Source organism: Zootoca vivipara, chromosome 15 (genome assembly GCF_965207765.1).
Source record: "Zootoca vivipara chromosome 15, rZooViv2.hap1.1, whole genome shotgun sequence".
Taxonomy (NCBI): domain Eukaryota; kingdom Metazoa; phylum Chordata; class Lepidosauria; order Squamata; family Lacertidae; genus Zootoca; species Zootoca vivipara.
In genome coordinates, this window is record NC_142598.1 from 35,459,279 (window position 1) to 35,473,641 (window position 14,363).

General features: G+C 48.5%; 1 protein-coding gene across 1 annotated transcript; it reads left to right on the forward strand.

Annotated features, from left to right (window-relative positions):
• Nucleotides 1–6,531: 6,531 nt before the first annotated feature.
• On the forward strand, nucleotides 6,532–8,019 carry TMEM215 (transmembrane protein 215). The gene has a single exon (XM_035140485.2). It carries the CDS (start codon nucleotides 6,888–6,890, stop codon nucleotides 7,656–7,658), a length of 771 nt encoding a protein of 256 aa, XP_034996376.1. The 5' UTR covers nucleotides 6,532–6,887; the 3' UTR covers nucleotides 7,659–8,019.
• Nucleotides 8,020–14,363: the final 6,344 nt, after the last annotated feature.

Here is a 14,363-nt window from a genome sequence, read left to right on the forward strand (position 1 = left end):
GTTGAATTGACTTTCTTCCAAAAAAAGCACAAGAGAAATGGGATAACAAAGCAATGGGAAGCTCTCCGGGTACACCTGCTGTTCTCTTCTGCGAGGCCTCTGCTCTGGAAACGCTGTTTGATGAATTCAAGGTTATTTAAGGTTGGATGCAAAAGAAGCCAAAAAATGTTACCCAGCAGCTACAGAACCATGTTGTTGGCATGACAGCCAAGATTCCCTGGCTGCCCTGTATCGCTTACCAAGGCCACCCCAGCAGGCACTGCCAGAGGGCGAGCGGACAAGCTGGCCAGTTGGCCCAACAATGCTGGAAGGAGGATCCCGCAGTAGATGCCACCACAGCTGTCAGAACGGAGAACTTCTACGAGCACAGTCAAACTTCTGTCCACGTGGAGGGTCTCATGAAGGCTCCAGGTCCGTGGACTCCTATCTCAGTGTCTGCCGGACATCAAAAGACCAATCAGTGCGGCGCTTTGTTTCATTTTTTTGTTTCTAAAGGCAATTCCAAGTGCTTAATACACACACACACACACACACACACACACACACACACACACACTCTTTCTTTTTCAGCTATCAAGGGTGCCAGATGAAATTTAAAAGGGGGAGAGGAACAAGTGGATATTAATAATAATAATAATAAAAATAATAATAATAATAACCCAGAGAGTTCTGTGGATACAGGATTTCTACTACGTTTTATGGAGTTAGGGCACTTTCAAACTACCTGTTTATAGAAGCTACTTAATATACATTCACTCTGATTTGTGGCTGGGTGACTTAGACCAGGGGTCAGCAAACCTTTTCAGCAGGGGGCCAGTCCACTGTCCCTCAGACCTTGTGGGGGATCGGACTATATTTTGAAAAAGAAGAAGAATGAATTCCTTATGCCCCACAAATAACCCAGAGATGCATTTTAAATAAAAGGACACATTCTACTCATGTAAAAACATGCTGATTCCTGGACCGTCTGCGGGCCAGTTTTGGAAGGCGATTGGGCTGCATCCGGCCCCTGGGCCTTAGTTTGGGAACCCCTGACTTAGACAAAACAGTGTGAGAAACTGGTTTGTCTATGTCATGTAGCTAGGCACCAAATGGCTGCTTAACCCAGGGTTCCAGTCGCCAAAACGGAACGTCTTGCTGCCACTTTGGGGCCAGACAGCTGGAAACTCTTATTTTTCAATACGACTTTTTGGTTCCTGAAATTCATTCTGATTGTGCAGATAAAATATAACCAGAAGCATTCTACAGGATGTGTTGCTAGTGTGTGGAAACAGTCAAGATCCAAGGACTCCAGATGGTAGAGTCATCAGGTGTCATCCTGGTGCCCGGGCATCTCCACTCAGTCGCAAGTGGCCAATAGCCGGGAGCAAAATGCACCTGGTGAATTCTGAACTCCGTAGACAACACTGAGCATTACCAGTCCATTTTCCCCATCACCAGTTATTCCAAACGAGTCCGGTCTTTGGGGGAAGCAAGTTTGTTGCACAACACCTCCAGCTGCAATAATGCAGTCTGAATTTGCCGCTAGGTGACTTAATCCCACTGGGAAAGCATAGCATCCCGGAAGCGCCCATCTTCTGAAATAAGCAACACCTAAATGGCCTCAGTCCAGTATACCTGAAGGAGCGTCTCCAGTCTCCACCCCCATTGTTCTGCCCAGACACTGAGGTCCAGTGCCTTCTGGCGGTTCCCTCACTGCGAGAAGTCAAGTTACAGGGAACCAGGCAGAGGGCCTTCTCGGTAGTGGCACCCGCCCTGTGGAACACCCTCCCACCAGATGTCAAAGAGAAAAACAACTGCCAGACTTTTAGGAGACATCTGAAGGCACCCCTGTTTAGGGAAGCTTTTAATGTTTAATAGATTATTGTATTTTAATGTTTTGTTGGAAGTTGCCCAGAGTGGCTGGGGAAACCCGGCCAGATGGGCATAGCTGCCAAGTACCCTGTTTTCCCTGGGAAACTCTCGTTTTTACTTACCTTTTCCCAGTGGTCCCCCGTATCACTTCATCTCCCGTTTTTCTCCGTTATTTTCTCCTGCCGGCAGCCATTTCTTTTCTTTCTGATTTGCTCTTCTATGGGCACAAAAAATGGCCGCCGCCAGCTTCAAAAGTCGCATCTACGCATGTCCGGAAGTGCATAGACGCTACTTCCGGTGTCAGCGGTGGCCATTTTTGGTGCCCATAGATGGGCAGAGCGACACCGGAAGTTGCATCGATGCATTTCCTGACATGCGTAGAAGCGACTTTCGAAGCTGCCGGTGGCCATTTTTGGTGCCCATAGAAGGGCAAAGTGACACCGAAAGTTACGTTGATGCAACTTCCGGTGTCACATGGCTGCCGGTCCCGGATTCTGCAGTCCGGGACTTGGAAGGTAAGCAGATGGGCGGGGTATAAATAATATATTATTATTATTATTATTATTATTATTATTAACCAGTGGGAGCAGTCAAATACAACATTCCTTGTTTTCCTAGAGTGGACATGTGAGGAAATGTTTGGTCCAGCCAGTCGTAAACTTCCTGTTTCCTCCTGGCTGGGACATAACTTCCTCTGCATGTGACTAGAGGTGGGCATGACCTTAGCTGTCCAAGTAACAGAAAAGGACAAGGCATGCAGCAGTGTAGCACTCTCTCTCTTCCACCTTTCTTTCGTTGTGTGAGCTGGAGTGACTGCTAGCTTGCAGTCACTGGGATTATACCCCCCTATGGGGTAGATCTACATGTATATATCTGTAACTAAGTCTGCTTTCAGGGATCCCACTGTGAACTGATGTGAGTGAACTTCTTTTATATACTTTAAAACAAGATTGTGGTGTGTTTATTCTTTTAAAGAGGAATATAAGGGAACTTACCAGGAACATACAATTCAATACTGAATTGTGTGATAGACAAGCCTGCCACCAGCTACCCGCTGTTCATGTTTAAAAGGGGAATGTAAAACTCTGCTAAGTAAAGGAACTTGCTAACGCAAGTTAGGAAGGGTATTAATAAACAATATACTGTATCCTCTCCTGCCTCCCTGAACACTCCCACAACATCCACCTCAAACAAATTAGCCACCCATTCAGCTTCCTATTTCTAGGTATCTCAGGGCTCTGCTTTGGGAGAAGCGTTTCTGAAAAAAAGAGTTTAAGCCAGCAAATCTCAGGCAGAGAGCGTGGGGGCGGGGAAAGAAAGCAGGCACATATGCCTTCCCATATGTCCACTGCAGCGAAACGATCCTTTTACTTTCTTGCCCCACTTTGCTTGCATTTAGGGCCTGCTACCAAGCCTCAGACTCCCTGGGAAAGACCCTGATGCAGGGAAAGATGGAGGGCACAAGGAGAAGGGGACGACAGAGGACGAGATGGTTGGACAGTGTTCTCGAAGCCACCAACATGAGTCTGACCAAACTGCGGGAGGCAGTGGAAGACAGGAGTGCCTGGCGTGCTCTGGTCCATGGGGTCACGAAGAGTCAGACACAACTAAACAACAACAACCAAGTCTCAGATCTCTCTCTCTCTCTCCAGGACTGTTGCAATTTGCATGATCGATCAGAGCAAATCCTCAAGAGAGCAGCTCTTCCCCAAGGGCCGGTTTCATGCTGTGTTATTATGCCAGACATAAGGGAAGCAGAAGAGCAACTAAGAAGCGCTCAGGCCAGACCTGCATGTTACATTGGTACGGTGGGGTTCTGCCGAGTAAGCAAAGCAAACCACACGCATGCCGTTTTTTCCAGACGGAAGCCAGCTGAGGGAAGCGGCTTGCAGGGACTGATGTCTGACAATGCTAGCAAAAAGCCTTCTTTGGGGAGGGAGGGGAGTTCTGATGCAAATTGGCGAAGCAAATTTGACTCAATTTCCCACACCATTTGTCTTCTTGGCAGCAACCTAGTTAAACAGATTAGCATTTTGATCAGCCCAAAGAGTGCTACTGGCAACCGGGAGGATGCAGAGAGGAGATGGACATGTGGCAAGAGGCAATAGACCACATAATGCATGTTTCCATGTTTCCCATGTGCCTGTCTGTTCCCGAACTCTCCTGTGGGACAGAGAGGCCATCACAGATATGACACACAGACCGTTCCAATCTCCTCACGGGGCCTCAGATACGATGCTTTGACAAAGATGCTAGTTCATACATTCAGCGGTCAGTCATCAAGTGCATAGGAGTCAGGCGAGGGAAGTGAATGTCCGCAGAGAGCTTGAGCACAATTAAGTGATGCATAAGGGGGTTGGGGGCAGTTTGTCCACCTTTGGTCCCCACCCTGAACTCAGCTCTCACCTGTGGCTCCTAGAACCTGTCAGCATGCGACAGTGACCACACCCTGGGAAAGAAGCTTGGACTGGCCAGCTAAACTAGGTGAGGATAGCCGATGGATCTCAAACCCTTCCTGGGTTAGGGAATTCCCCTGCATGCAAAGGCAGGGGCCGAAAGACAGTCCAATAGAAGGCACTTCCAATAGAAGGAAGTGAGCGGCAGATGTGGGCCTCATCGACCTGAGAAAGTAGCCCATCTAGGAGAAGGGAAACTCTGTTCCTAAACCTCCGCTGCCTGGCAGCTATACTCATCACAGGTGTAGCCAGGATTTTTGTTGGGGGGTGGCAGGATTTTTGTGCCCACCCCGAAATGACGTGATTGGTCAGTTGCTGTTGTTGTTTAGTCGTTTAGTCGTGTCCGACTCTTCGTGACCCCATGGACCATAGCACGCCAGGCACTCCTGTCTTCCACTGCCTCCCGCAGTTTGGTCAAAACCATGTTCGTAGCTTCGAGAACACTGTCCAACCATCTCGTCCTCTGTCATCCCCTTCTCCTAGTGCCCTCAATCTTTCCCAACATCAGGGTCTTTTCCAGGGAGTCTTCTCTTCTCATGAGGTGGCCAAAGTATTGGAGCCTCAGCTTCAGGATCTGTCCTTCCAGTGAGCACTCAGGGCTGATTTCCTTCAGAATGGATAGGTTTGATCTTCTTGCAGTCCATGGGACTCTCAAGAGTCCCCTCCAGCACCATAATTCAAAAGCATCAATTCTTCGGCAATCAGCCTTCTTTATGGTCCAGCTCTCACTTCCATACATCACTACTGGGAAAACCATAGCTTTAACTATACGGACCTTTGTAGACAAGGTGATATCTCTGCTTTTTAAGATGCTTTCTAGGTTTGTCATTGCTTTTTTCCCAAGAAGCAGACGTCTTTTAATTTCGTGACTGATTGATCAGTTAGTTATTTCTATTGTTTTACTTGATCTGGGGAGGGGCAGCTGCCCCCCTTGGCTACGCCCATGATTCTTATGTGAGAAAAGCTTTGGGAGCAAACCCTAAGGAAAAATCTTTACCTGGTTTCTTCAGGAGAAGAAAAAACTGAGGAGTAAAATTCTGCGGGAGGGGCACTATTGTTTTCTTTCGCTTTTGATTTAACTATTTATTTTGTGCTTTTATTCTGCATTTTTATCTTGGGAAGTGCCCTGAGATCTTCAGAAGAAGGGTGGTCCTCCTCTGAGGGTCTTCTGCTGGTTCCCTCATTGTGAGAAGTGAAGCTACAGGGAACTCGGCAGAGGGCCTTCTTGGTAGTGGCTCCCACCCTGTGGAACACCCTCCCATCAGATGTCAAGGAGATGAAGAAATACCAGTACACAAGTTTTAGAAGACACCCTGTATCAGGCAGCCCTGTATCTCTAAAATGGTTCAGGTTCATGGCATCTTGTACGTCTCCTTCCAGAAACTCCTGCAGCCAAGCTGGTGCCAAATGACCCGCTTTCCTTTGAGCCACATCTGCTAGGCCAGAAGCGGGGCGGGTCTTCATTGCAGCGCGTTTCTTCTTCTTCCGCAGCGGCGCACAGACGCGGGGCAAAAGGAGCGCAAGGGCGGAGACGACGGGCAAGAGTTTGGGGCTAAGCGCGCGCGGCTGCGGGAAGGTACACTTGCAGCGCGCTCATCGCTGGAAAGGCATCGTTGTCCCCCCCCCGCCCCCCGCCTTTAGCACAAACTAGGACATCCCTCCAGCAGCAGGCGGGCGGGCTGCTTAACCTCTGCAAAAGGACAAAAGCCTTTGGCCAGGAGGGTCAGCTCTGCAAAATCTGAAGCGTTGCAAACGAGTCGTCTTGTTGATTTCTGGTGCCTCTTGCACCGGCTCCTTGGCTGAGGCAGCCCGATCCTCTTCATAGTTCTTCATCAGGCGACACTCCCTGTGATTTCGAGAGGACTCATTTCTGGAGCCTCTGCGCCTTGAACTCGGGCAGCTTCAGTGGGGACGACCGTCTCGGATCGCCCAAGGCGCGCGGGGTCCTCACCTACTGGAGACCTTTAAGTCTGCCCTCCCCGCACACTTTGTGCCACACAGCACTCCCCAACTAACTCCCTCTCTCGCCCCATGCCTCCGTTGCTGTCCCCTCCCCCTCCCCCGCCCTACAATATACCATTTGCAATGGCTCCTAATGCATCTCCCAGCAGCTTTGTTGATCTCTGGCCCGGGATCCAAAGCGGAGCAGCAGCAGCAGCAGAGAGGCCCACGGGACTTCACGTGTAAGACTGCAAGCGCGGTAAGAGGCGGCTGCTTTTTGCAAGCCTGCCTTGCCTGTCTTCAGCGGCGGCAGCAGCACTCCTAGCAGCGGCAGAGGCAGCAGTCGGGGGACGGGGAAGCCGACTTTGCAGGAGCTGCGCGCGGAGCAATGCTGCCGGGGCGCAGAGAAGGCGCGCTCCCCTGAGCCTCGCCGCGCGCGTTGCGAAGGGAAGGGCGATGCACTGAGACGCCCCTTGCAAGCGGTGCGTCGGCTGGGGGGAGTTTTGCTGCTGCTTTCCTGCCTCTTCTCCCCCCACCCCACCCCTCCGCCCCACAGCAAAGGATTCTCTTGGCAAACGGAGCTCCCTTCTCTCTCCCCCACCCTCCTCCGATGACCCCGAGGACTTCGTGAAAGCCATGCGCCCCGACGACATCAACCCTCGCACCGGGCTGGTGGTGGCTTTGGTCAGCGTCGTCCTGGTGTTCGGCTTCATGTTCACGGTGTCCGGGATCAAGGGGGAGACTTTGGGGGACATCCCTCTGCTGGCCATCGGGCCGGCCATCTGCTTGCCGGGCATCGCCGCCATCGCCTTGGCGAGGAAAACCGACGGCTGCACCAAGTGGCCCGATAACACGCGGCGCCCGCCTTGCGGCAGCTGCTGCTGCTGCCGCAAGAAGCCCCGAGACAAAGACGTCCTGGAGCTGCTGAGGACCCCGTCGGACCTGGAGTCTGGCAAGGGCAGCTGCGACGAGCTGGCCAAGAAAGCCTACGGAGCAAAGGACAGGAAGGGGAGCTCCCGAGGAGGAGGAGAGGACGGCCTCTCCACTTGCACGACCATCACCACCTCCGCCGCCGTCGGGGAGGGCAGGGGCTCTCTGCACAAAGTGGAGCAGGAGGAGAAGCTGAGATACTTGGAGAACTGCTGCCCGGAGATGCCTGGGAATGTCTTGGGGGCCGGAGCCACCCTTTTCAGTGCCTTAGACGAGCAGGAGAATCAGCAGCAGGGGGAAGGATCTCCCGTCTTCGATGGGGCCCCCGCGCTCCCGGGCGCAGAGGACACAGTTTCCGTGGCCCCTCTGAACAGCATCATCGTCTGTTCCTACAAGGACAGCAGCCCTTACGACAGGTACTGTTGCTATATAAACCCCAGCGAGGAAATCAGCTCGGATCACGAGACGATAGTTTGAAAGGACTTGGTGGAGGGGTCCTCATTCTCCCCTCCCCTCTTCTTTTTTATTTTTTTAAAAAAGACTTTGACGAATGGGCGGTGTTGTTCCGAGCAAGTAATGAAGGAACCCTCCCAGCAGCCGGCTCTTTTAAAACAAAAAATAATAACTGGTAATAATAGTAACAATAGTAATAATAATTAATAATAATAATATTGGCTGGATTTGCACTGCATGGGACAATTCTCATAGCTATTAACTTTTTTCTAAACCCCATCAACCTGGTATGTGACTGATACTCAAACCTTTTGTGCCTGAGAAAACAACTTTCTTTAGTTATTATTTTCGGTTTCTTGTTAAAAAAGTAATAATAAGCATGTTTCAGGAGAATCTGTCTTTTCTATCATGATTTGTCAGTTGGGGGGCGTGCCCAAACCTTTCAGGGATGGGGGGGCTGGTGGAGTGGGGGGGATGCTTTTGCTGCTCAAAAGTAAAGCAGAAATCAAATGTCAGGAGTGCTTCTTGGAAGCACAAGATATTCAGAGCTCTGCCTCTTCCACTGACTTCTGAAAGCACTGATAAAGAGGCTGGGTGCAGTTCGGTGTTTTCTTTTAAGATGCTTTCATCTGGTGAAGTGGGGTGGAGGGCGGGGAGAGCCAGGCTGGCCCTAAGTTTTCGGTTTTGGGTGCTGTAAGTTGCCTATTTAATATGCTCTTGTATTCTTACTGCCGGGTGGTAGAAGAGGCGCTTGAGGGATTTTCCACGTCATGTGCCAAAACCAAGTGACCAGCCTTCGGAACGTTGGGCGCTCACTTTCTTACACCGAGTCAGGCCATTGGTCTGTCTGGCTCAGTGCTGTCGACCCTAATTGGCTGCGGCTGCCCAGGGTTTCAGACTGGGGTGTCTCCTCACCCGGCCTGGAGATACAAGGGATCGAACCCCGGGGGGATTCTGCATGGAGCCACTGATCTACCGCCCTTCCCCTGCGTGTACCACACACATTGACTTGTAGGGGGTGCCACTTGCTGCTCTGCCTCAGGCGGCAAAACATCTTGGTCCGGTCCTTTCATTTTTACCATCTTATGGATCGGGCAGGGAACTTCAGACAACCCACCAGGAGCATTGCGTCAAATAAATTTGACCCATGCTGACCTCGGAGACTGAGAACCATTTTTACCAGCAAAGACAGTTGGTGGGAGTAAGGAGTCTGTATACATATTACCATTTTCTCTGGCTCTCCTCTGCTCCCATCATTAGCTTCTCAGTCCCGTGTACCCGTAGTCCAGAGCTATCCTGTAGTTATGTTTGTTTGTTTGTTTGTTTGTTTGCGAAATGCTGCTGTTTGTTGCATTTCCCTTTTCAAACCAACTTCAGTCCCCCCCCGGAAAATTTAAGCCACATGCGCAATTAAGCTGAGATGTAGAAGACAGCACATGCGCATGGGTGGATGACAACGCATGCGCAAATGGCAGCTTCGCGAATAGGAGTTTGGGGAGGGGGTTGCAGGGGTGGGGAACCCAACAGGTAAAGACATCCCCGCCCCTTCTCAGGTGTGTACAACAACATGCAAACATGACTTGAAACCACAGCAGGGCGGGGTAGGAAATGACCTCACTGCATTTTAAGTTGCTAATGTGTACTCAGCCTAAGAGAAATACAGTTAACCCTAGCAGTAGGGTTACTCGGGCTGAAATCCTATGCATACTTTCCTGGGTGTAAGTCCCATTGAACTCAGTGGGGCTTATGTCTTGGGTTGTAATTTATAGAATTGCTCTGACAAGATGGAAACATGATTCCCTCGTTTTACTTTTTAGTTTTTGGTGTGTGTGTGTCTGCTTTTAATAACCCATCATGGGTTTGCAACTACTTTTTCCTCCGTTGAATATTCAGTATAGTTTAAGTGTTACGTCATTGTTCTGTTGCACTGATATCTGCGGGGAGGGAGCTGCGGGGGAGAGAGAATGCTACCCTTCTTTTCAATGCAAGATTTCTAGTGAAATGGATCTGAAGTGTAGTGTAACTAGCTTACGACAGGACAGCATCGCTGGTATTGACAGCACACCTGATTTTGACTTTTAAAGGCAGATAGGGACAGGTGGGAAAGCTTTTGAGAGTCTGGAAAAGGGTTTTGGAAATGCAAATGGATACTTCTTTTTGACAAGTGATTGTTCATGGAGGGGGAGGAATATAAACATATTACAAAGGCCATATTAATATGCCATCTTAATGGTGGCAATTTTTAAATCTGAATAAAGCAAAACCCTGGGTTTTGGTTCTCTGTCTTCAGCATTCTCTGTGACTACTTTGAATGTATATATAAAAACATATACAGTGGTACCTTGACTTACGAATGCCTCGACTTCCGAAGTTTTCGACTTCCGAATAGTGCCGCGGAAGGGATCGCCTTCGTAAGTCGAGGTACCACTGTATATATAAACTAGCTGGCCCTGCCACGCGTTGCTGTGGCTAATCCCTGTGACTGCCACTACCCTGTGTCAATCCATGACGTATCCCCCCTCCTCCCCCCCACCCCGGCTTTTCCCTGTGGTTCCCCTCAACCTGTCCCGTCCCATGACGTATCACACCCCCTCTTCCCCCCCCACCCCTGGGTCATCCCTGTGATTGGTCCCACTGTGTTCTGACCTATCCCGTCCCCTCCTCCCCCCAACCCCCATCCAGGCGAGTCAGTACCTCCATTTGGCCTAGCAAGTAAAGGCTTCGGCCTAGTATGTAAACAGCAGCCGAGGTGCTGTTGAGAGGGAAGGTTCTATAGGTGCAGTACCAGTGTATCTGCTGCTAGAGGGCGCTGGTTTGCAACCTGGTTCTTTTCCCAGCATGCACTTTCAGCTGAGTGGTGTGTTCTAGAACAGGGTTTTTTTGGGGGTTTCACCTGGCGGAGGTGTGGCATCTGTCTTTGAAAACCTTATAAGAGCCTTTGGACATTTGCTTTGGATGTTGTGTTCTAATTTGGTGAAGCGGTTTCGGAGAAAAGTGGATAGTAACCCACATGCCCAGTTTACATGTTTATATATATAGATATATATATATAGCCAGATTCCTTCCCCTGTACTGAACACTAATTGATTGTATAATTATTGCTGGTGGTTTTGTTTGTTTGTTTTCTCCCATAGCTCAAGCCCACCTTCCCTTCCCTTTCTCAATGCATTTGACAAACTGGCCAGTGAATCAAATGCTGTAAGAGTAGTAATCTCTCATTCCTCCCCTCACATGCTTCAGATATGCTGAATCCATCTTTTTTTTCTTTTTAGGGCACGATATGTATTATTCAGTCAACATTGTATTCACTCGCACCATTTCTTTTTAAAACACAATCCATTTTTAAACCCTTTTTCAGAGTGGAGAGAAAGAGGAGGTTGGTTAGTGACGTCACTGGTCTTCTGCCAATCAGTGCTGAACTCAGAATTTCTCTCTCCCCGAAGCTCGGTCTGGGGGACAAACAAAAGACGGGGAGTGCCCCTCCACAGGAAGCTTGCCATTAGAATCGTGTACAGTATGTGTAGATGTACACATGCTAGAGGTGGTGTGTGGAATTCACTGCCACAATATTTTCTAGGATTAGATGAGTCAAGGGCTATCAATGTCTGTGATTGCTTTTGAAGACACAGGGCAGTATATAAACAAATGCTAGCTACTGGGGAAAACAATGGAGGAAAGGTCTCATGTTCATGCCTTTTTTGTGATATTCCAGAGATACCAGGCTGGCTAGAACTGGGAACAGGACGCTGGACTAGGTGGAACTTGGTCTAATCCATTTGTGGGTTCTCTTAAAGAAAATGTGACTGCACTTATGGAATGACCGGGCCCTTGGATCTAAGACTAGTTCTCATCCAAATCAATGGCTGAAGCTCTGCTCCAGCAGTAGTTTCCACAGCAGAAGAAGACAGGTGCCCATGTCTCCTTCAGAATTGTACCCCTTCAGTAAAATAATCTGGGGAATGGGGGAGAAGATAACTGAATAACCTGGATTTTTTTTAAAAAATGACACGTTGCATTCTAAAACCAGTGGCATCATCCATCCAAAATAGCTCAGTTGGTTACTGTGTGGTGCTGATAACGCCCAGGTTGCAGGTTCGATCCCCGTTTTGGGACAGCTGCATATTCCAGGGGGTTGGGCTAGAGGATGCTTAGCGTCCCTTCCCACTCTACAATTCAATGATTCCATGACAACGAAGCAGTTTTAGGCCCCTTTGGTTTCAATGGGTGTGTCGAGCATGTTTCTCAATCCTTCCAGTTGAAGCCTGTGAGGTTCAAAAGAGCTTAACTTTGGCTTGGCTATGCACCTGGGTGTGTCCCGTCCCCCCAGGTAACGTTAAGGAAATCGTCAGCTAGAGTTTTTGCACAAGGTGGGCTGTTGTGTGCATCGATTCGGCTATCATTTGTCGTCATAGCAATGGAAGCAGGAACTATCTGATGACTCAGCATAAAACATGCCACTTGGAGAACCTCTCAAAGCCTGCAGGGAATGAGTCAGCGAAACCTATGTACGTTACGTCTCCGTATCATATGTGCAATACTGTACATGTAATATCTGATTTGGGATTTTATATATATTATATATTTAATCTATGCAGGATGCCTTTCAAGGGTTAATTGTGAGGAACAATATATTCAATAAATCCAGAGTAATTTGTACGTCCTGGGCTTTTCTTTGTCCATGCTTCGTTTCTATGGCTGATTGCGCAGCTCTGAAAAGCCTCAGAGTTTTAAGAAAGAAAGAAAGAAAAATATCCGTACGAGCTCTTGTTTTCATCATACATAATTTACTCCAGACCACTTGATCGTCCAACCCTACATTGAAGGCTTGGGATAAGTCTGCAGAAAACTGACTTCTGATTTTTGCACGGAGAGAGAGAAGGAGAGAGAGAGAGAGAGAGAGAGAGAGAGAGAGAGAGAGAGAGAGAGAGAGAGACGGTTTGGCTGGGCGACTCTCACACATGTGATGCTATCTAGCAGATAGACAGAAGTCCTCGGGCTCCTTCAGGGCCGTCTCGTTTTTGGAAACATTGTTACCGACAGTTATTTCAAAGGGAATTATCAAAGGGAGAGATGATGCTTCTCATTAGGGGTGTGAACTTTTCCTACATGCTCACCATAAAATTGTACAGCCATTTAGAGGGAGAAACAGGGGAGAGGAGATGTTTACTCATCATTTGAAGGCTCACAGCAGACAGCTGCATAGACCAGACCAAGTTCACTAAACAGCGTTTTACAGGTTCATCCAAGAAGAGAGCTCATTTGGGGGCCCAACCTTTGCCCAGAGGAAGAGGGATCGTCCATATCTGAGCTCCAGCCTTATAAACTCGGATAGATAAGCTAATCACCAAATGGTGTTTTTAACCTCGGTTATGGTCGCCACTACAGAATGTCTAGGCACTTTTTTCCTTTTTTTTAAAAAGAGACTCATTATTATTAATTTCATTTCTACACCACTTTATATTTCAAAGAAAGAATCTCAAAGCAGTTGAGATTGGATTAAAACATCAAATTATTGGATTGAAACATCAAATGAAACAATCCAGAATCAAACAAATTCAAGCTTTAAGGGAAATAGTTCAGTTCCTTCTCTAAGGGACGTTTGGCTTTCCCCATATTTATTTGCCTGCTTAATTTATATAGCTACCCCAGAGCAGAAGTACTCTAGGAATGGCGGTTAAGAGTTTTGGACTAGGATGTGGGAGATGAGGGTTCAACTCCGCACTCAGTCGTGAAGCCTGGCACCATCTCTTAGCCTTTGCAGTTGGTTGAAGGGAGAACCAAAAAGAGATTGGTGCAAGGGTTAAGAAGTTATGGTTAATGAATAAAATAAATAAATCAGTTTAATGGTTGCATGGAGGTGTTTTCTCCTCCATTAACACCGAGTGACAAGTTATGCATCCCTCCTGAAATCACTGTAACGGCAAGTCCTGGCTACATTATTCCCTGGTTGAAAGCTAGATCAGCCAGTTAACAAAACTGTACTGCTCCTCTCCTCTTGGTTCCTACCTGTCCTTAGAGAGGAAGCTTGTGGACACATGGACTGGATCTCTGCTCCTTCTTAAACTCCAAGGTAGCCCCAAGGCTTCAGGTGCAGCCTCAAGTGGTTTAGGATGTCTCAGAACACCGGATCCGCCAAGTTTCCCTGTTTTCCAGGGACAGCCCTGGATTTACAGAAGCCGTCCTGGTTTCTGATTTGATCCCGGAATGTCCCACTTTTCCTTAGGATGCCCCTATTTTCATCAGGGAAATGTTGCAACCCCTGAGCCAAGGAGATAAGTAACTATACAACCTTTAGAAGACATCTGCGGGCAGCCCTGTCATAGGGAAGTTTTTTTAAAAAAATGTTTAATGTCTTATTATTAAACTGAGGTCCACCTTTGAGGGTCTTCTGGCGGTTCCCTCCCTGTGAGAAGTGAAGCTATAGGGAATCAGGCAGAGGGCCTTCTCGGTAGTGGCGCCCACCCTGTGGAACGCCCTCCCTTCAGATGTTAAGGAGAAGAGTAATGATATAACTTTTAGGAAACATCTGAAGACAACCCTGTACAGTCGAACAGTTTACCGTAGTTCTCGAATGTTTTGGCTCCTGAACGCCACAAACCCAGAAGTGACTGTTCCGGTTTGCAAACTATTTTTGGAAGCCGAATGTCCAATGGGGCTTCTGCAGCTTCCGATTGGCTGCAGGAGATTCCTGCAGATAAATCAGAAGCTGCACTTTGGTTTCTGAATGTT